This window comes from Miniopterus schreibersii, assembly GCF_964146895.1.
Source record: "Miniopterus schreibersii genome assembly, chromosome: 9".
Taxonomy (NCBI): Eukaryota; Metazoa; Chordata; class Mammalia; order Chiroptera; family Miniopteridae; genus Miniopterus; species Miniopterus schreibersii.
Window position 1 is genome coordinate 9,043,909 of NC_138118.1, and position 22,613 is coordinate 9,066,521.

Below are 22,613 nucleotides of genomic sequence, written 5' to 3' on the forward strand. Positions count from 1 at the left end.
ACGTGTATGACATACATACCTGCACACTGGCTGTTACCACTGAAGACCCTGAGGCAGAGGAAGGTCTATGTGGAGTAGACAACGGTTTAGTAGCACCCTGTGTTCCACTTCCTGTTCCCCCAGATAGACTAGTCCTACTGGCTCCACTTGAGTTGAGGTTGCCACCTCTGCTGGCAGGTACATTCATCGCGATTCCACTCGAGCTGCTCTTCCCAATAGTTCCAGTGGATGACGAGTTTGGTAGCTTTGATGAGGCCTGAAGGTTTTTTGTAGACGGAAGGCCTGAAGTGCGATTAGAGGGCAATAAATTCAAGGTGGGAGACTGCCTGCTGATGTTTATTCCACTGGGCTGTTTATGGACTGGGTTGTTACTGCTGGAGTGGCTACTCTGGGCTACGAGTGCACTTGCACTGGAAGAACTCGAGGAAACCGAAGGCTTGGGAGTCGGGTTGGATTTAGAAATAAGTTTAGTTGATACTGAAGGCTTAGCTGACAGAGAGGGCTTGGGTGAGGCAGAAGGCTTAGGTGAGGGCAAGGGTTTAGGGGATGTGGCAGGTTTTGGAGATGCGGCAAGTTTGGGGGATGCAGCCATTGAGAAGGGAGATTTGAAACCCTGCGTGGAGATTTGTGACACCATAGCCTTGGCTAAATAGTTATTGGAGGTAGTGGTGCTAGGAACTGTCCTAGAAACCAGGGAGTGGGACCCTTGAGAACCATTTCCAGGTGAGGAAGTAGGTAAGGGAAGGCGGTACATAAGTGACTTATCTGAAGTCTTAACAAGTGGGGATGAACAGGAAAGCTGGGGATTATTACTTAATTTCACCACTGGGTTGGTCTGTGATTTACTAATGGTTGCCTGCAATGGAGACACATAATTCTGTTGGACAGCTGAATGCTGGTGCACCTTTGTCACTTGTGTTAACGGAGAAGCGTCCTGGGTTTCTGATGTCCCCAGAGCATGAGAGGAGGCAGTAACCTGGGATTGGGAAGAGGAGACATGGGTCTGGGAGGAAGAAGCATGAATCTGGCTTGACCTCTGCAGTCCTTGTTGAAGTAGCCTTGCAGGCAAAGGTTCTAAGGAAACTTTAGGGTTCTGAATTGAAGAGCCAGCAATAAGGCCTGAAGAGATGCCAGTATGAGCTAAATCCTGGGGTTTCTTTGGTACTGGCCCTGTGTGACCAGCAATAAGACTTGATGAATGTGCAGTCTGAGTAGAATCTAGTTTTTTGGGAGTAGCCAGTGGCAGCTTACTCATGATACTTGCTAATTTTTCTTCTCTCAGTCCTGGGCGAGGTTTTGCAGTTGGCATGCTTATCCTTGAGCCAGCTAGAGGGCCCTTGCTCCCATTGTTGATAACAGCTAAAGCTTCAGAAACAAGATCCAGTGCAGGTGGGTGGAAAGAAAGGTCTTCATCTAGTGAATCATCAAGGCAGATGGTCTCCTGGGCTGGAGTAGAGCTAGAGCTGGTGGAGGCCACGGCAGATGTGCTAGAATTTGTTGAAGGACCACCAACTGAAGCCACCAAGGATGCAGGAGTTTTCTGGTCCTTTTTTGGACTACAGTCCTAGCATAAACAGCATTGTATTAGAAAAAAACCAAATGATTAATAAAAAATTACAAAGCATTGGTTTTTAAAAGACTAAGAAGTTCTCATGATGATTAAAATTCTATTGGAACTCTTCTTTAGAGACTGTAAAAACCAAAAAATTCTTTAGAGGGCAGAAGTCCTGGTTGAACTGTCCTCACAAGACTAACAATCTGATACATTGCACACAGCTACCATTCCTTAGTAAGCCATTCTAAAGTGGCTTAAAGCCAAGCTGAAGAAACACTAATCTACTAGTCAAAATGTTGCTGAAAATTCCTTCCCCTACCCGCCTGGGTCAGATCTTCAGATACTATTCCAAACTCATCAGGTTCTCCTTGCATCTAGGAGAAATCCTGTCTTTGTCTTAAGACTCTACTCCTCTTGTGCAGTATGTTTCACTAGGATACCAACCCTCACATTCGGCTTCCTCATATGCCCTGTCCTGCAACTACCCATAGGCAGTATATAGAGAAACTGGCACATCAACCCAAACACACTTAAATTATGTTTTCTATTCGTAATGGAAGAAGTCATTTGTAATTTTCTTCAACATATATTTACTAAGTGCGCACTCTCCTAAAAAAACAAGGGATTTAGAAATTAAAACTATGAATACCTAAAAGAATACTGTTTAACTTTTTAAAAAATTAACTTTCTTAAAATTCCAAAACAGAGATGAGAATTACAGCACAGTTTAAATATTCAAACAGCAAAAACATTAAAAAGTAATTTCTTTTCTTAAAAGAGAAATGTGAGTGCTTACTTGTATCATTTTAAAGATTAAGAATAAAACTATTACATAAAAATAATTTCAAAGTTTCAATTACTTTTTCAAACCAACAAACAAACAAACTCACATAAACCCAAGCCCAGCATTATACACTGATTTATAGGACCACAGCACTTACCTTAACCATAGTGGGAAAGAATGGAGAGGAATGGTCTTTACCATCACCTTCTAAGGTACTTCAGTAAGCAAGCTGTTAAAGAATGCTGTTACACTCTAATGCCCTTAGCAATTTTTCTAAGCTTCTGTTTTAAAAGCTTTGACTGTAAACACCTCACTGCCTCTCAGAAGTCCGCACTGTAACTGCATTAAGGTAAAAATTGTCTGCTAGCATGAATGGTTAATGCAGATGAGACACGTTTGCGTTGACATGCCATGCAATTACACCATCAGTAAAAATTACATTATCATAAAAACTGAGGGTGGGGGAGTGTATCAAAATAATATGGCAGTGTTACCAGTATAAAAACTGTTGTTTCATGTAACCGTTTTATTAACATTTTTTCTTTATAAAAATAACACATCAGGCCCAGCCACTGTGTCTCAGTGGTTGAACATCCACCTATGAACAGGAGGTCACGGTTCGATTCCTAGTCAGGGCACATGCCCAGGTTGTGCGCTCAATCCCCAGGAGGGGGCCTGCAGGAGGCAGCCGATCAATGACTCTCCACATCACTAATGTTTCTATCTCTCCCTCTCCCTTTCTCTCTCTGAAATCAATAAAATAAAATAAAAAACATTTAAATAAAAAATAAATAACAAATCAGGCCCTGGCCAGTGTGGCTCAGTTGGTTGAGTGTTGTCCTGTGCACTGAAAGGTCAAGGGTTTGATCCCGAACAGGCACATGCCAATTTGGTCCCAGGTTGGGGCTAGTACAAGAGGCAACCAACGAATGTTTGTCTCTCTTCCTCTAAGATCAGTAAATATATTCTCTGGTGAGAATTAAAAACAAAACAAAAACAAAACGAATCAGGCCCTGGGCGGGTAGCTCACTTGGTTAGAGCATAGTTCTGATACACCAAGGTTTTGGGTTCCATCCCCAGTCAGGCCACATACAAGAAGCAATCAGTGAACGAATAAATAAGTGGAACAACAAATCGGTGTTTCTCTGGCTCACTCTCTCTGAAATAAATAAATAAAGACAAAAAACAAATCCACTGTCCTTGTGTGGATTTACATTGGCAGAAAAAATTGTTCAGGATGTAAATTTGAGTAAAAAAAGCAGGTTATACCATGTATATAAAAGACTAAGTCAATCTGGACAAATGAATGGTTGGACAGGTGGAAGGGGGAGAGTTAGGGGCAAAGATGCAGAAGAAGGGGCGCAAATGTGTACCAGAAAGTTAAAAGCTTTTTTTCTCTAAGCAAAGATTTCTAGACACACTTACTTTTCTTCGTCTTACTTTTCTCTATTGTTTGCATGTTCTACTGTTAAACATTTCCTTATATTACCCCTTAACTAAAATAGATACTTGAGGGATGGCAGGATGGGGGGGGGGGGGTCAGTAGTACAGTTTTTCCATTTTGGGAAAAGGAAAAAGTAATTTAATCACAAAAAACAAACAACAAGGGTAACTCCCCTATAGAATCCTAACACTTCCATTCTTAAAAGTCTGATAAATTAATCACATTTGAATAGATGTATCAAAATTTAACTCTCCGTCGTTTATTTTAACAGGATATTTTTATCCCCTCTTCTACTTTTTTAAATATAAAAGTGTTTGTTCTAAACCCAGTAAATCCGTCACTTTGTAGAGATCTGCTTTTGCTGGTTGTTTCTGCTGACTCTCACACACAGTAACTCATGTCCTCACATACTCAGTATTTTCAGATTGTGAGCTCAGATTTGACACAGAATGTACGTGGAAAACTGTTGAGGCCTGAGATGAGGGTATAAATATTCTTCCAGAGAGAATCTGATTTGCCAGGTGCCCTGGGTTAATATTAATTTAATAACTTCAGGTTATTTTTCAGCTTGAGGTTTCCCCAGATCACACAGGCAGTGTAAATTAAACTCCTAAACCAAGGGAAATTCTCTAGGACTTTTTTTCTTTTTTAATCCTGACCCGAGGATTTTTTTCCACTGCTTTTCAGAGAAAGAGGAAGGGGGAGAGAGAAACTTCTATGTGAGAGAGACACATCAACTCGTTGCCTTCCACACACACCCTGACCAGGGCCAGGGATCAAACCCAGGACCCTTCAGTCGGTAGGCCTAAACTCTAATCACAGTCAAACCGGGCAGGGCTGGAGGAGGACCTGCTTACCCTAATCCAGAACCCAGGCCAAGACATGAACATTTCCTAACCTTTCTGCTGGTGAGTGGATTTCTTTTCTAGTCCTTTCTTTTACTAAGGAAGTTATCCTTTGAGGTCCCAGGTTTATGCAGAATTTCAGTCTAATTCTAAACCTATATTAGTCTAAGAAAACCCAGTCTGCTGCGCTCTGAGAAGAAATTTAAAAATAAACCCTAAGGGAATGGATAAAAATCAGCAAATGCCACTAAAGGCAAGTAAAGCTTCAGTAGCAGACTAATACTATGACTATGGCAGCTTCTTTGTTTGCAGCCCTAGGAATGTCTCGTAAATATTTCCAAACTCAGCTATGTTTTTAAAGGACAGTTGTTATATTTTATCCAGCATTTCTAAGTATTAAGTTAAGCCTTACAGTGTAATAAATATGTGCAAATTTCCCACTGCTACACAGTCATCTCTTCTCCCAAATATAACATTTCTACAATTTTTTACAAAGTTTGAAAACACCCATCTTAAGAGTATGATGATACCACCTGTTGATCTATGCTAAATAGCATATATCCTATTCATTTTAAGAATGCAATTTGCCCTGGCCAGTGTGGCTCAGTTGGTTAGAGTGTTGTCCCATGCATGGGAAAGTGGTGGGTTCAACTCCTGGTCAGGGCACATACCTAGGTGGCAGGTTTAATCCCCAGTCCGGACACATAACGAAGGCAATTGATCCATGTCTCTCTCTCACACTGATGTTTCTTTCTTTCTCTTCTCCTCCCTCTCTCCCCTCTAAAATCAATTTAAAATAAACTAAAAAGAAACCTTCTACATGTACCTGGGTGAAAGCCAAATCTACTAGAGTGGTTCTGCCCTGCCTTTAAAATAAAATAGCATAAAAAAAAAGAAAAGAATGCATTTCAACAATCATTAGGACTAATTTAAGATTTGGTTCAGTACTTACCTTTACTTTGGGTTTAGGTGCAGGAATGACCTTTTTCTTTGCCCTAAGACAAAAGATTAAAAAGGAAGGCATTTCAGTGGCAGTTAGGTCACTCACTAGGAAAGTGTAACATAATTTGTAATTACATGGGTAAATAATTTCTTCTTCTATTTGGAAAATTCTCTGAAAGAAGGAACTACATGTAAGTGCTCAATTTATATGTGTAGAGATGGCAACAGTTTCCCCAATTTTGATTAAGTAGGAGAGAGGCCAAACCAAAATATGAAATGATAAAGTTCTTTTAAAAATTAATTCTAAATATTCAAAATGAGATAACTCAAAATAGGCTAACAAAGCTGCCTACAGATTCTCACTTCAAAGAACAGTTAAGAATTTAGATTGTCTACCCAACATGCAAAAGGTTTCCAGTTCGATCCCCAGTCAGAACACATATAAGAGTCAACCAATGAATGCACATGTAGGTGGAACAACAAATCGATGTCTATCTGTCTGTCTGTCTCTCTCCCGCTTTCTCTCTCTAAAAAAAAAAAAAAAACCCAATCAATAAAACATTAAAAAAAAAAATCCTCCAGATTTTAAAGAAAAAATTTTTTTGCAAAAAATTTTGTTCTTTATTTTTCAATTACAGTTGACATATAATATTATTTTATTTTAGTCGCAGGTTTTCTTTCCTTAAAAAAATACCATGGAGCCTGGCTGGGCGTGGCTCAGCGGTTGAGCGTCGACCTAGGATCCAGGCAATCAGGGTTTGATTCCTGGTCAGGGAACATGCCCGGGTTGTGGGCTCGATCAATGGCTCTCTCATCATTGATGTTTCTCTCTCTCTCTCTCTGAAATCAATAAAGATATATTTTTTTAAAAAAAACAACCACCATGGAAACCTTTGGAAACAATTGTGAAAAAGTTTGAAGGTAAAAAAACATAAGTTCATAGGAGAAAGTATTCCGTTTGTTGAATAAAGGGTTGCCAAGCTAAAATACCTCACATTGTCTGAATATTTGTATTTCACTGAGTTAAATGTTATTAATTAAATTAACAAATGTGTTAATTAAAAGTGTCAACCTATGGCTTCATTAAAGCAACAGTAATTTTCAAAGTTGTGTGTTTTTTTTTTAATTTTTTTTTAAACATATCTTTATTGATTTCAGAGAGAGGAAAGGAGGGGGAGAGAGAGAGAGAGAGAGAAACATCAATGATGAGAGTCATTAATTGGCTGCCTAGCCCACAATCCGGGCATGTGCCCTGACCGGTAATTGAACCCCGATCTCCTGATCCTAGGTCGATGCTCAACTGCTGAGCAATGCCTGGCTGGGCTCAAAGTTTTTTTTGATAAACAGCACTTGGACAAAGACTTCCAAGCCCACCTATCCCACAGATTCCTACTTTCTGGTACAAAACAAAACACAAAATTAGTCATATATATTCCCCCACTGCAGGAAAACTAAACCATTTGCAACAAAGTACACTTATAATACATAAAATGAAGCTACTCCCCATTTATACTCAGCAAATAAGAATCTTAAGAACTGAAAACCACAACCAACTCAATACATCTCTGATTGTGTACTAACAGTGTCCTTCCTAACAGCTGTAAAACAATTCCATCTATTACAACTTATCCAAGGGGAGGGAGATTTTGTAATGTTACCCAGAGGAAGTTAATCAGATCCCCTTGCAGAATACTGAACTATAGTGCTCAGTAAATTCTCAGTGACATCCTAATTCTTATACTTTATTAACCCCTTAATACTACACTCTTATGCTACAAGGAATTAGCCATAATTGTACTTAGAAATAAAATTATTGTTGAATTAACCAATATCCACTCAAAAATGTAACCACCCCTTTTTACTATGCCTGTTGGAGAATAAGAGGCGTTTCTTTAGTAATCACATCACTAAGGAAATAGCTGGTTTTGAGCACAAGGGAGGACCTGACAAGGAGGAGAACTGTGTGAAATAAAACACTGCAAGGTAAGGAAGTGTGGATATGTATACAGAGCTGTCTTGGAAAGCACACGGTTTAGGGTTACCTATTTAGATGGTTGTTAAGCGGGAAAGAAAAGGAGATGCAAAAGAATTGAAGGGCAGAAGGCCCAAGAACAAAGGAAACGACCAAAGCCTCGCTGTACATGTTACATTACCAATTCAGGTTTTTGAAGACTAGTCTGAGAACTGTTTAATAGATAAGTATGTTCTGAGGACTACATAGTCAACAGTAAAAAGGATTTCTTTTTTAAAAAGGTGGTGGCCCCAGCCAGGCGTGGCTCAGCAGTTGAGCATCGGCCTAGGATCCAGGAGATTGGGGTTTGATTCCTGGCCAGGGCACATGCCCGGGTTGCAGGCTAGGCAGCCGATCAATGATTCTGTCATCACTGATGTTTCTATCTCTCTCTCCCTCTCTCTGAAATCAATAAAGATATGTTTAAAAAAATTTATAAATTTAAAAAATAAAATAAAATAAAAAGGTGGTGGTAACATGGAGATTGTCTAAATGTACATTTAAGTCAGATTTTAACTAGCATTTAATAAATAATATTTTCATTTACTAAAGCACATAATTTGAATAAAAATAGTATGAATTTACTCACGGGGCAGAAGTAAGATGATTATGTACACTCCGGCTTTCCTTAAAAAGCATTCTGAAAAAATTTAAAGGAGATAATTAATTCTTTATAGTAAATAAATAATATGATAACCACTTTACCATTTTAATCATTTGATTTTCAATAGGCTGTTATTTGATTATTTACCAAGTAAAAATTATAATGGTACAGTATAAGCAATAATCTATCTTATAGGTAGTTTTATAGCACCTCTATTTAAATCTTTAACAGACCAATAGATGTTTCTATTGATTTAAAATGAAACACTTTAAGATGATAGGCTGAGACAGCCAAGTCTATTACTTAACTCTTTAAACTTTAAATTAGTTTTTGAGATACCACTCTATACTGATTACTTTCAATATAAACTAAGGCTGTCTCTTTTTCCACACTCTAAATCTTGTATTCAGTTCCTTATTGTCACAATACCCATAAGAAGTTCCCCTCCCAAAGTTCATAATCATTTTCCCTCCCTTTTTCTCTACCAGGAAATTCAGGTATAAAAAGGAAAAGGTAGTCAGTTAAAAAACCACCTTTACGCATATTTCTACATCTCTATGTCCATGTGAACCACTGTTTAGTCGTTTAAGTGATTGAAGTTTTCAAAGTAGAGATCATTTGAGATGAAAGGTTTAAACACATTAGGTTCTTAGCAAAATGAAAGTCATGTATGTGTGTATATATGTATCCATAATAACAGCAATAAGAAGAAAGTAAATAAATAAAATCTAGGATGTCATATTTCTTACCTTGCCTGCATCCAGCCCTTAGGCCACAATGGTTTCACCTCTGTCTCCATAAAGGATTTAAGATAATCCTCAGCAGACTGGCTTTTATTTGGCTCTAACTCATAGCATCCCAATTTGATCTCAACAAGGTTACATAACAAAGTTCTAAACAGATTAAAAATATATATTTATATATAAATCTGACTGCAAAATTGTAGAAAATTAAGCTTGAAACAGATTCTTTAAAAAGCACATAAACCTGATAGCAATACTAAAGAGTATTATCTGAAGAATTCAGAAGATGACATGAAGATAAATAATTTCTAACATATATCTAACATACAGCTAAATCCCCACATGAAACAGTTTCCTTTGATACCTTTAATCTAGGCACCAAAGACTGAAAGGGGTAGTCCTACAACTAACCCCTTGAGATATCAAATTACTGGTAAGAAAGATGACTGACTACACAACTATACTGAGTCCTTCACCTTCTGAAACCAGTACATGACTCACTCAGTAATTAAACAATGAGCTTATAAAATCATTATATAAAAATAAAAGTGATAGAACTCTAAAAATATTAGGACCATGTCAATCTTCTCTTGAATAAATTTTTCCTACATACCTATCCTTGGTTGCTCCCAATCTAGTCTTCGACTTAGTGTAGATTCTTTTTATGGAAACCTTCTATCTCCGTTATCTACTTAGTTGAAAGTGAAGGCTTTGGTTACATCTTACCTAATGGTGTCATCCCAGTGGAATTTCTTTCTTGGTCCTATGACACGTTTCCCTGGTTTCTCATCATCATCTTCCTCGGATCCATTTTTTTCTCGTTCTTCATCAGTTTGCAACCTAAAAATGAAAAACATTTTATGAAGCGGAGTTTTAACTCAACGTTGCCTATAATATGCTCCCTAGAAATTTGAATTGCTTAACTGGACATTAACTCCAATGACAAGGTAAATAGGAAATCGACCTTTCTACATGATACTCTGAATTTCGAGTGTGTTATAAAGTTATCTGGTAAATAAAGTCTTCAAACTATAATATGAAAGCATGAATACTTATTTTTTAGTTCAGAATACATTTGTGTCCTACCTCAGACAGTCAAGTTGGTCAATATGTGAAATGTCTCACCAGCGTCAGCTCTTGCTCTGACCACATACATATACTAAATCAACAGGCCTTTCGCCTTTGACGTCAAATCATTGAGTGGGAAGCGATGTGTCATTTAGAATATATTTAATAGATACGTTTTAGGTATTTTAATGAAGACCCAGCTATTGTTTTAATATCCACATCTGGTACAAAGACCCACATATAACATTTTAGTGGTATATGTGGATGTCTAGTCGGTGTCCACTAAAGACCAACACCTAAATCTAAAAATATTTCTCAAATGCAAAAGCCAGTCGAAATAGACTAAGTACATACTTGGCACACTTAGCTTGACTACGCGCCTGGCAGTCCTCCTGGTATTTAAATAGCTGTTCAGGCATGACATTGCTAACAGCCAGTTTCAGTTTTTGCAGAGGTTCTCTTAAACGGTCATCCTGAGGGAAAAAAAACAAACTAAAAGTTTTTTCAAAACTATTTACAAAACTTATTTTGCAAGCAGATCCTCAAATGATGAAATTTATGTTTTTAGATATGAAATGTTTACATATTTAAATACAGATATTTCTCTCCAACACTGACTTTTCATAATGCACACTGGATATAAAAATAGCATGACCATACTTCCCAGGCTTCCAAGGAGAGTCTCAGTTTTTGCCTGTTGCCCCAGCATAATTAACAGTACTCCTTTACATTCTTAGAAATGCCTCATGTTTGGTCGACAAATTATATGAACACTTTAGCTATAATACAAATAATTAAGTAGAGAACAAAATCTCCAGTGTGCAGACCACTACTGGTCAACCCCATTATGATGGGGAACTACCACAAGGAGAGATACAGCTCTGGAACGGTGCAACACAGGACATGCTCTGGAAGACTACCAACGGGATGCGGGCATCCTGTTCTCTCACTTACTGTTAGTAATTGTGACTTATGTTGCAAGCAAACATGCGAGTTAAGGCCACGATGAAAAAGGAGACTAAGACTGTTATTCATGTGGGTTCAGGGCAAAAAAGAAAAGCAAGTACATTCATATCTGACAGCTTTAATTAAGAAATTTATTATATTCATCTTGCAAGTACAATATATGTAACTATTTAAAAGACATTTTTTATTACTGTCATAGATGCATAAAGATTATAAGACTTTGCTTTTCTTCACTGACACAACTATTTTTAAAACGAGATTTCTGGTAAGGAGAGGATTTTCAGGAATCAGTTACTATGTTATGGCAGATGTATTTTACAAATTAAAACATTGTATTGCATTTACCTTTTTCAGGCATACCAATTAATAAATATTACTGCAATATGATAGTGTCTGTTATAAAATCCCACTTTTCAAAATGTGAATAATCCAGTATCACATTTCCTGGGTGATCACTTTTTAAATTTTTTTAAATTGATTTGAGAGAGGAAGGGAAAAAGGGAGAGAGGGTGATAGGGAAGGAGAGAGAGAGGCAGAGGCAAAAACCCATTTGTTGTTCCACTTATTTATGCATTCACTCGTTGACCATTGTATGTGCACTGACTGGAGATCGAACCTGCAACATTGGTGTACTGGGATGACACTATAATCATCTGAGCTACCCAACTAGAGCTTTTACTTTTTTTACTGATTTGATAGAAAGAGATACCACTTTTTGAGAATTACGTAGCTCAAATTATCTTCCTGGGAGCAACCCATACATCCACTAACTGTAAAATGAATAAATTAACTGGGATATATTTATACAATGGAACACAGCAGGAGAACTGGATGGAGGCATGCTCTTGCTCCTGGGGGAGCACCCACGCCTTTCTTCCCTCTCAGGCATTCATCTCCTAAACTCTAAGGGTCCCCACGAGACTTGCAACCAGGGGAGAAATGGGGAGTGGCAGCTTGTCCTGGGCTAACCCCCGGAACCTGTCTCCAAGGCCCCCTTTTCTCTGACTTTCTAGTGAGCTTAAGCAGCTCCGAGCAGGCTCTCTCCTATTGCTTCTTCTATCCTAAGCCCTTCCTTGTTTCACTGTCCCCAACTTTAATAAGTGTACTCTCAAAATGAAAACAACTGTATGGAGTTCCACCACATGTAAAGACAGGTAACTCTAAAATGCATAATGTTGAGTGTAAAAAAGCAAGCTGCAAAAGAATACAGACACTATGACTCAATTTATATAAAGCTCAGAAACATGCAAACCAAACAATATAATGTTTACGTTTACAAACGTGATAAAACCATATATACAAAAGCAAGGGTAAGGTAAATGCCTTTCTTCCATACCCAATAGAGATAATAAATAACTTCAAACATTGAACTTGAAATGTCCCTTAGAAAATATTTTACAATGTGCAGAAAGTTGTTTTCCTACTTCTAGTTCTTTTTATACTGGTACCCATTTGTGTCATTTGAACTCATGGCTGTAACCTCCAACTGTCAATGTCTGGAGAGCCAGGCACAGAACCAAAATCTGAGACCTTAGATAAATTTCACTTGTTCATGAACCTGCTTTGAACTGAGAAAGAACTATAGTTTCTCAATTCAAAGGAAGTATTTATTAACAGAAGTATAGTACCTATGGTAAAGAATTCCACGTCTGTCAGTTCACACTGAGTACAGTGAGCCTGGACACACGTATTCTCCCATTCACTTCATGGTAGACCTTGAATAGCTATGTTGTCCTGTGTGATTCCCACCCTAACCAGAAAAGTTTAGGTTGACCCAAGACATTATAATCAGACTTTTTGCCCCAGGAATTTGGATTGGGATGAGAGGGCTGAGTCAGTCTCTGTACAGGAATTTTCTGTAATGTAAAACCTTGAGAATCAAGTAATCTTATCTGCAGATGCATATAAAGGGATAAAAATGAGCTGTGGGAAGACAGGTAGAAAGAGAGTTAATCCGAATGATCAGTTCTCATCCTTCCTGGCTCTATTCTTGCCCTGAATTTCATGAAATACCTTTGGTCATAGAAAAATGTCATTTTATTGTGTCTTAAACTACATTCAAGTTATTTTCAGTTACCTACAAATTATAAATACTTTTTAACGATATAGGCAACCAAATCATTAGGGGAAAGTAATCAGAACAATGACAGTATGGAAAACCATTTTATATGAAGAGGGGCATAAATGTTTTCAAAAACATGAAAACGAAGTGGATGGATGATTAGATTTATGAACTGGAAGGTAGAATTTGGACTAACAGGGTAGAAAGCACCTGGATTTGGCTCAAAACATGAAAGAACTGTCTGATATATAATGAAATAAGTTCCTGACAACTGAAAGCATTCAACTTACACACTTAGTGGGATTGTTTTGTAGTCGAGAATCTAGCAAAATGTGGATGATTACACTAGATAATTTTTAAATTTACATGCAACCCTGTGATTCTTTCCATTGGTCTGCATAATGTCTGTATAGATCCATTTCAGGAATACAAAAATTGAGTTAAAAATACGTCAGATTATTTGCTGAGGGCAAAGTTGTGTTAGCTGTGAAACAGGTTAATTTACCAGCCCAAGAATCTATGCCTTAGAAAATATTATTTCTCACCTAAACCTACGAATTATTGAAAGGTAAATTTTTTCAGGGGATCAACATGCCTTTAATATACATACATAACTATAAAGCAATTAATATGCAAAAGCCCCCAAAAGAAATCAGCCTCTTTATAGGTTATAAAACCCCCAATGTAGAAATCATTGTTTCTCCCCTTACCTGGACGTTGAGATGTAACTTCTTTAGACGTTTTACCAGTGTTTCTTTATTGCATGGCACAAAAGCTTCAAGATGCGAGTAGACACCACTACGAATGACAGGGCCTAATTCCTGTAGCTGTAACTCAATGCTGACCAAAAACAACAACAAATAAATAGTACAGAATTTCTTTCAGGTAGCAACATACAAGCAAAGAGGCAAAGGAAGTGATTCTTTTCTCATGTTACATTTCCAAGACAGTATTTTCAAGGGGAAAAAATTAATGATGCTATAGAAAATTTCGATGAGCACAGTATGACTATTTTAAGCACACATCCCTCACACATATACTTTAATATTTTTCCCTAAGAATTCCAATCTTCTAAAGTATAAGAAGTATCTGGAGTGAACTAAGAACACATGGCAACAAAAGTATGACTTTCAAGTATTTTCACATTTATTTTTTTATTATTATTACTTTTTAATATATCTTTATTGACTTCAGAGAGAGGAAAGGAGAGGGAGAGAGAGAGAGAAACATCAATGATGAGAGTCATTGATCGAGCCTGCAGCCCGGGCATGTGCCCTGACCGGGAACTGAACCCTGATCGCCTGGATCCTAGGTCGACACTCAACCACAGAGCCACACCCGGCCGGGCATTTTCACATTTATTTCACAGAGAAACAAAGGTTCTCCTGAAGTGGTGAACTTTCTTAAGCCCTGCCTCCCACTTTCCACCAAGCTCATTTTCCTTCTTTTAGTGAAATCTATCCAAAAGCAGATTTTTATGCATGAAAGTTACTATGAATGGGCCTCAAATATCTGATAATAAACAATGAGTGTGAGATCACTACAGGTTCTAAATGAATTAAAATATACTGGGACCATCTTATATCAACGCACTAGAGAATAAATATTGGGTTTTGTTTAGTAAATAGGCTGGTAATTCACTTTTATATCCCTGTCTACACAAGACTCTCCTTTGCCTCTGGAGAAGCTTCAAAGAAATGCAACATGGAAATCCATAGCGGAAGCAACAGCCACCCTTGTAAACAAGACTCTCCTACTGAGGAATATTTAGTGGTAACTACTACGGTATTATCCTTTTCTCACAGGATTCTAGAAATAGTCATTTTCCCATAGGTGACGTATGATATATTTCCTACCCCATCAATTCCCTCTTTTAAAAAAATGAAACATTTTTCTTATTCGATCAATTTAAAACATTAGTAAAAAAAAAATTCTAAGTCCAAGTGAATTCTGGAATCTATGGAATTTCCTGGGAGTTTTACTCAAGTATTCCAGATATCCTACCACTGTCCAAATAACACAACCATTGAAAACTACTAACTGAACCAAAGGGTCATGGATTCAATTCCCAGTCAAGGGCATGCACCTGAGTTGCAGGTTCAACCCCTGGCCCCTGTCAGGGTTCATGTGGGAGGCAATCAATGTGTCTTTCTCACATGGATGTTTCTCTCGCTCTCCCCCTCCCTCCCTTCCACCCTATTTAAAAATCAATGGAAGAAATATCCTTGGATGAAGATTAACAATAAAAAAAAAAGAAAACTACTAACTGAAGACTTAGGGAGAAATAACCCAAACTCAAAACCCCAAATAGCTCTTTATCTCAGAGCAAGAATTCAAAAGCTTGTTGATGTGTTAACTAATATGAGACAAGATATGTGTTTGTCCCTCATCTCTGATGGGCTGGTTCTAGTGTTACTTAGAGAATACTTCGTGTGGAACAGGTTAGAAACATGGTTGAAAAACTGTTTGGGATTTTTCCAATTGCAAAATAACCCCTCAAGAAAGGAAAAGCAGTGGATTATGATCAACCTTTTCACTTTGTTAATCTTCCTTTATTTCCAAGAGAAAGAACAGACAGGCCAACTGAGAAGTCCATTCATATTGAGATTTAAGTCACTACTCACTCACAAACTCCTTAAAGGAGCATCTAACAATGAGGGCAGACAGGTCTCACCGCCAAGTGTCCAGCAAGGTTGGTAGTATCTGCCTAGAGCATTTGTTGAGCAGAATTGTCAGGCTAAATTAGAATAATAGGCAAAATGTGAAGACTTTATTAGCAATATCTGCTTGAAATAAAAGAAGAAATAGGGGATGAAATCAAGCCAGCATGTTGTATACTTGTTGATACAGGTCAAATTCAATTAGGCAAAAAATAAAAGGGTACTCTATTCCAAAAAACTCATCTTTCTCCCCAGCGTAAGAAAGCAATGGTGAGGCAGGGCCAATACACCTGGATAACTTCAGTGGAATAAGAACACTAAGTAATCATGTACCATACGCCCTCAGAAAATCAACTCGGCCCAGAGAAATAAGGGGTGTTGGATGGGAAAGTGGAAATACTGGCCAGAAGGCATAAGAAAGTGACTAAAAGAGAAAAAAATTCAACTGCACACTAATGCTTGTTGAATCGGAGACATACTTTCTATGCAATAAAAAGTAGATGGGCCCTGCCCGGCTGGGTGTGGCTCAGTGGTTGAGCATCAACCTAGGATCCAGGAGATCGAGGTTCGATTCCTGGTCAGGGTACATGCCCGGGTTGCGGGCTCGATCTCCAGTGGGGGCGTGCAGGAGGCAGCTGATGAGTGACTCTCTCATCATTGATGTTTCTATCTCCCTCTCCCTCTCCCTTCCTCTCTGAAATCAATGAAAATATATTTTAAAAAAAAAAGTAGATTGGCCCTGGCCAAGTAGCTCAGTTGGTTGGAGCCTTGTCCCAATATGCCAAGGTTGCGGGTTCGATCCCTGGTCAGGGAGCATACAAGAATCAACCAATGAGTTAATGAATGGATGGAACAACAAATAAATGTCTCTCTCTCTCTCTCTCTCTCTGAAAATCAGGAAGTTTTTAAGTTTAAAAAGTAGATGGGCTCCAAAAAACTAGATTTGTTTTAGGATAGACATGAGAGAAATGAACTGAGAAGCCGTTAATGGAATGCTGATATTCTGTTTATTTGAGATGTCATTTCCCAGGGATGGTCTTTTGATTCTCCCAGGGGAAAATAGTTGTGCTCTTACAAAGAGTAAGATTAAAAAAAACCCCATCTCAGTCTCAGGAAAAGGACCTGATCTAGCAAACTTTGTACTTTCAAGTGGTAAGAAAAAGAAGAGCTAGTCAGATCACTGATTATGGAATCTGGGACGGCTCTGCTGAGTAATGGTTAGACTGTTTATTGACTCTGGGGTTTTAAGCGAGCTAGGTAAAAGGAGCTGGTGCCAAGAGAAAACATTTACCCTGCTTTCAGGAAGACAGAATCAACCTGAAAAGCCCTGGCTTCAATAAAGGATGGAAACAAGACTTTCACACACTGGAAGCAGCATGCTAGGTACTATGTTTCATGAAGTCCATGGGACTTAAAACATCTTAAAGTACTCCAGCATGAGAGACTGCAATTCATTAAAACAGTTATCAGAATCAACAACCCAATCTATCCTTCATATCTTGAAAAACTGTCATTATATATTTATTTATTTTTTTAATGTATCTTTATTGATTTCAGAGAGAGGAAAGGAGAGGGAGAGAGAGGTAGAAACATCAATGATGAGAGAGTCACTGATCGTTTGCTTCCTGCACACCCCCGACTGGGGATCTGGCCCACAACCCAGGCATGTGCCCTGACCGGGAATTGAACCCCGATAGCCTGGATCCAAGGTGGACGCTCAACCACTTAGCCACGCCTGGCAGGGCTTCATTACATATTTAAAAGAGAAAGCGTAGTACTGTATTACAAACGCTGATTTTCTATTTCTTTCTAAATGATGCTACTGAACCACCAATACATTATTTTCACCAGGAGTAAATTTTGCTGCTTTCCCCAGAATCACTTTTTGCCCAGTTCTGCTTGCAGTAAGACATATTCTCAATTTCTGTAACCAATGGTCAAAATTTATAAGCCAATAGGTTTCTAAGCACATCTTATGAGATCACAATATTAGAATCTCCAGCTTTATTAGTATCAAACTCTAAGACTAAAAATTACCAACACTTTAAATATAATCTATGTCATTTATCAGCCTTCACCCTCTCCTTCCCAATCTAACTTGTCTTTTCCACATTGGACTCAATCCTATGCCACAATCATGATTTCTTCATTAAACCATACTTTCTACTTGGCTTTAAAAGTTCACATGTATTTTTCCCAAGTCTGAAAAGAAGACAGAGCCCAGCTGGGCGTGGCTCAGAGGTTGAGCATCAACCCAGGATCCAGGCGATCGGGGTTCGATTTCCGGTCAGGGCACATGCCCAGGTTGTGTGCTTGATCCCCAGTCGGGGGCATGCGGGAGGCAACTGATCAATGACTCTCTCATCACTGATGTTTCTGGCTCCCTCTCCTTTCCTCTCTCTGAAATCAATAAAGATATACTGGGGGAAAAAAAAAAAAAAAAAGACAGAAAATTATACCAAATTTAATATAAACAGATATATCCGAGAAGGATGTTTTCATGTAATTTGGTAAAAAATACATATAAATCTAGAATTCTATTCAACCTGTACAGTGGTCACCTGCTCTGGCAGTTTTAATATGCCCTGATTATCACAGGGGTCCTGGAGAACCAATATATGCAGAAGAATAACTTTGCTGAGAAACACATGTTCATCATACACGCTGGGAGGGTGAAAGGAAAGAGCTAATGCATGAAACTAGCCAGGCACTCAGTGCTTGTATCTCAAAAGCCTACTGTGTATTTTTGTATTTTTTAATATTTTTATTGATTTTAGGGAGACAGGAAGGGAAAGGGATAGTTAGAGAAACATTGATGTGAGAGAGAAACATCAATCAGCTGCCTCCTACACACACCCTGATCAGGGATTAAGCCTGCAACCTGGGTATGTACCCTGACCAGAAATCCAACCTGCAACATTTTGGTGCACGGGAGGGTGCCCAACCAACTGAGCCACACCGGCCAGGGCGAGGCTTATTATATTTTTAAATAAGTTCTTGCCCTGGCCCATGTGACTCAGTGGTTGGAGTGTCAGGCAGTGCACTGAAAGGTCTGGGGTTCAATTCCCAGTTGGGGCAACCGATTGATGTGTCTCTCTCACATCAATGTTTCTCTCGTTTTCTTTCTCTCTACCCCCTCCCTCCCTTCTACTCTCTCTAAAAAGCAGTGGAAAAAATATCCTTGGGTAAGGATTAAAAATAATAATATTAAATAAATTCTTAAGGTTTAAATAACTTTTAAGGTTTTTTAATCAACAAAGAAAATTACTTACTCCAGAAGAATATTATTCATATCCTGTGTAAAGAATTTTTTCCTTCCTTCTTCATCAAAATGTTTGGCAGCCTAGAGAAACAAGATTGACAATATAACCCTTAATAAGCACATTATTTCTTCTATATTTATTTTCTAAAGAATAAGCTCTTTGAGGGTGGGGCTATAATTTTCTTCACTTCATGTCCTCCATACTCAATTTAGAACCTGGCTTAACAAGGCAATTAAAGAGTGCTGAAACAATTTAGCATACATAGCATTCTTTCCCATTATGTCTGTATTTAATTTTTCTCAATCTTCCTAAATTCACAAAATTTTCATACAAGATTTTTTAGTGTTTTGGGTGTCTTGTGTATTTTATTAATTAATTCTTGCTGTGGTGTCCAAGATAAAAGAAAACAGATATCTCACTTTCTATAGATATTATTGTCTACAATGTGTCATATTCTATCCATTACCATGTTAAATACTCATAACAGCTGGTGACACTGGTATTGTACCCTCAATTTACAAACAAGGGAACTAAATCTTAAACGGACTACATGATATGCCCCTAAATCACACTGCTAGTAAGTGATGGATCCAGGACTCAGACCAGACGCTTTCTGATTTCAACTGTGCAACACTGTCACCCTGGATTCGACCTAATTACACACTAACAATAAAAACATTAGCCAAGACCATTACCAAGGTATTATAAGCAAAAATTAAATCAATGAGCTTAAGGATAATATTTGCATCATTATGTTTGTCACCTTAACCAGCTGACCAGAAACAAAAAGTCTCCAACCAAGACACTCAATCATCAGCAAATTTTACTGGGGAAATCACTAAGGACAGTTTATCTTGACTTCCACTAGATGTAAAACATCAAGCCTAATCCAGTAATCTGAGCAAGCCACATGCTGACTCTCAGTCTTCCAAGTTATCTGACAATTTTAAATGCAGGAAAGAAGAAAATTTCTGAGATGTGCCTCAGCGCTTCTTAGAAAGGATGAAGTCTGGTATGTGTAGGGAGCAGAAACACAGGAAGAAAGCCAGAATGAAAACTAAACTTCAAGAAAGAGAAACAAAAAAGTCAAGAGGTTGATGACTAGAAGAATGTTAAAGTGAGAGAAGAGCAAGAAGAACGAACTCCTTGTCAGACAGACACCAGGATGAATTCTTATCTCCTGAAGAAAAAACACTATCTCATATTTCAAGGAAAAATATGGAGAGTTCATAGACATCAGTAAATGAAATTAATCTTCTTACTGATAATTTCCTAAGGGATTAGGAAGCCCCTGTATTAATTCCGGCATGACTACTACAGAGTAAAATGACAGTTTTTGGTATTTGAAATATGACAGAGCTTTACAAGATTGAAACACACTCATTACTAAGCAATTCTGTTTATAAAATGAGAATGAACTGCATATAACACAGCAGAGGGAGTGCAAACTATGGGGCTTGATGGTCCTGCCTTTAAATCTTCACTTTGAAGTATGTATAAGCCACTTAAAAATTATGTGGCCATGGGGAAATCACTTAACCTCTGAGCCTTAGAATACTACCTACCCTCACATGAATGTTAGAGGATTAGACTATACAGTAGGTCAGGGTACAGACTTCTGAATGGTAAACAGTGCTCTGTGAATGTGGGACACAGCGACATTGCACTCAATACACAGTACAGGCATTTGCTAAATAAGCAATATCAATTATTATGAATTACATGTTGAAAAACCTGGATCACATCACTAGTACTGTTTTTAAAACCTAGAAAGATTTTAGGAATGGGGTAACATGGGAATAGCAAAAAGGATACACTTTGGGGTCTGGTGAACCCGTTTTTTAAGTTCTGGCTCTACCACTTACTAGTAACTCTTGACCAAGCTATTTAACCTAAAACTTAATTTTCTTAACCACAAAAAGGAAACAATACTTATACTTCACACTTGCAGTAGTTGAGAAGATTAAATAAAAAAACTTTTTGATTAACAAAACAGTGGATTACACTCTCTCTTTGCTTATATGGTTAATTTTCCCAATGTTAACCAATATGGCACATGATGGGACAAATTCAGTAAACAGGAAAACTTGTCTGTATTTGTCTAGACATCTTTAGTGCTGTTTTTAGAACTTTTCTATTGGATTAAGAATGTAGTTCCTGCCTGGCCAGCGTTGCTCAGCGGTTGAGCATCAACCTAGGATCCCAGAGATCGCAGTTTGATTCCCAGTCAGGGCACACGCTTGGGTTGCAGGCTCAATCCCTAGTAGGGGGCGTGTGGGAGGCAGTCAATCAATGACTCATCAATGATGTTTCCATCTCTCTCTCTCCCTCTGCTGCCTTTCTCTCTCAGAAATCAATAAATACATATTTAAAAAAGAAAAAGAAAAAGAATGTAGTTCCTGTTTGCCCTGGCTGGGTAGCTCAGTTGGTTAGAGCGTCGTCCCCATATGCCAAGGTTGCAGGTTTGATTCCCGGTCAGGGCACATTCAAGAGTTAACCAATGATGCATGAATAAGTGGAACAACAAATCGATGTTTCTCTCTCTGCTTCTCTCTCTCTTTCAAATCATTTTCGACAAAATGAATGAACCTAGAGGTTATTCCTCTAAGGGAAATAAGTCAGACAAAGTCAAACACCATATGATTTCATTTATAAGGAGAATATAAAAAAACAAAACCAATGAACAAAACAAAAAACCCAGACTCACAGAAATAAAGATCAAACTGAGAGTTGCAGAGGGAGAAAGGGGGATAGGTGGAAAAGGTGAAGTTGACTATTATAACTTTGCACAGTGACAGATGATTACTAGACTTAGTTTAATATGATCACATCGTAAGGTATATGTCAAGTCACTATATTATAGACCTGAAACATAATATTGTATGCCAACTACACTTAAATATACAAATATAATAAATAAATAAAACCAAAGTCCTATGCACATAGCCAAAGTCTAAAGGAAAATTATATGTTGTTTATATAGGTATTAGAATTGTCAATTATTTTTGTCTTAAAAATACATTTACTGTTATATTTGTGCAGCAAATAAAAGAAAAGCAAGAGAATTAGTCCACTTACTAGACGGAGGTCTTCAATACGTTTTTCAAGAAGGACAGGTAAACCCTCTGGGAGTGTAGGTACCACCTTGGGCATAACCTGAGAGGCATAGGTTGGTTGGGTGGTGTTTCCATTTTCTCCCCCTGACTCAGAGAGAGGGCTACCATCAGAAGTAGCATCCAGTAATCTGTCAAAGTCAATATCATCTAGTATCTTTAGGGCACTTTCAGCTTCTTGAAACAGTTCGTGTTCATTTGTGCTAACGAAGATGGGGAGGTCCGGGTCAGCATTGTTCATGGTTAAGTCCGAGACATCATTTCCCAATGCCACAGCAGCAGAAGGGGCTTTACTCAGAGAGGGGGTCATTAAGTTCACTGGGACTTTGGGGTTAGACTCCTTCTCTAATGCATCCTTCTCTTTCTGAAATTTTCGTAGCATGGCAGCTAGAGAAAGAGAATCTTTATAACGTTTCTTCTTTTTTTCAGACTTGTGTGAATTTAGAGCCACAACTCTGTGAAGAAAAAAGTAATCAGTCAGGCTACATATGATTTTAAAGATTAAAGCTCTGTGTAAATAAGCAGGCGCAGATTATCATTTGTCAGACAGGAG

At 38.1% G+C, this 22,613-nt stretch overlaps 1 protein-coding gene across 3 annotated transcripts in view; it reads right to left on the reverse strand.

Annotated features, from left to right (window-relative positions):
* UBN2 (ubinuclein 2) overlaps positions 1–22,613 on the reverse strand; it is a 79,671-nt gene that overhangs the window by 31,809 nt on the left and 25,249 nt on the right. For 2 of the 3 annotated variants that reach the window (XM_081146324.1, XM_081146322.1), the window contains exons 6-14: positions 22,026–22,515; positions 18,957–19,027; positions 13,735–13,864; positions 10,351–10,469; positions 9,655–9,768; positions 8,935–9,078; positions 8,171–8,221; positions 5,581–5,623; positions 20–1,564 (exon numbers count right to left, since the gene is read on the reverse strand). In XM_081146324.1, the coding sequence (XP_081002450.1) occupies positions 20–1,564; positions 5,581–5,623; positions 8,171–8,221; positions 8,935–9,078; positions 9,655–9,768; positions 10,351–10,469; positions 13,735–13,864; positions 18,957–19,027; positions 22,026–22,515 (2,707 nt within the window). The remainder of the gene's footprint in view (positions 1–19; positions 1,565–5,580; positions 5,624–8,170; positions 8,222–8,934; positions 9,079–9,654; positions 9,769–10,350; positions 10,470–13,734; positions 13,865–18,956; positions 19,028–22,025; positions 22,516–22,613) is intronic. The other variant, XM_081146323.1, reaches the window with a different exon arrangement.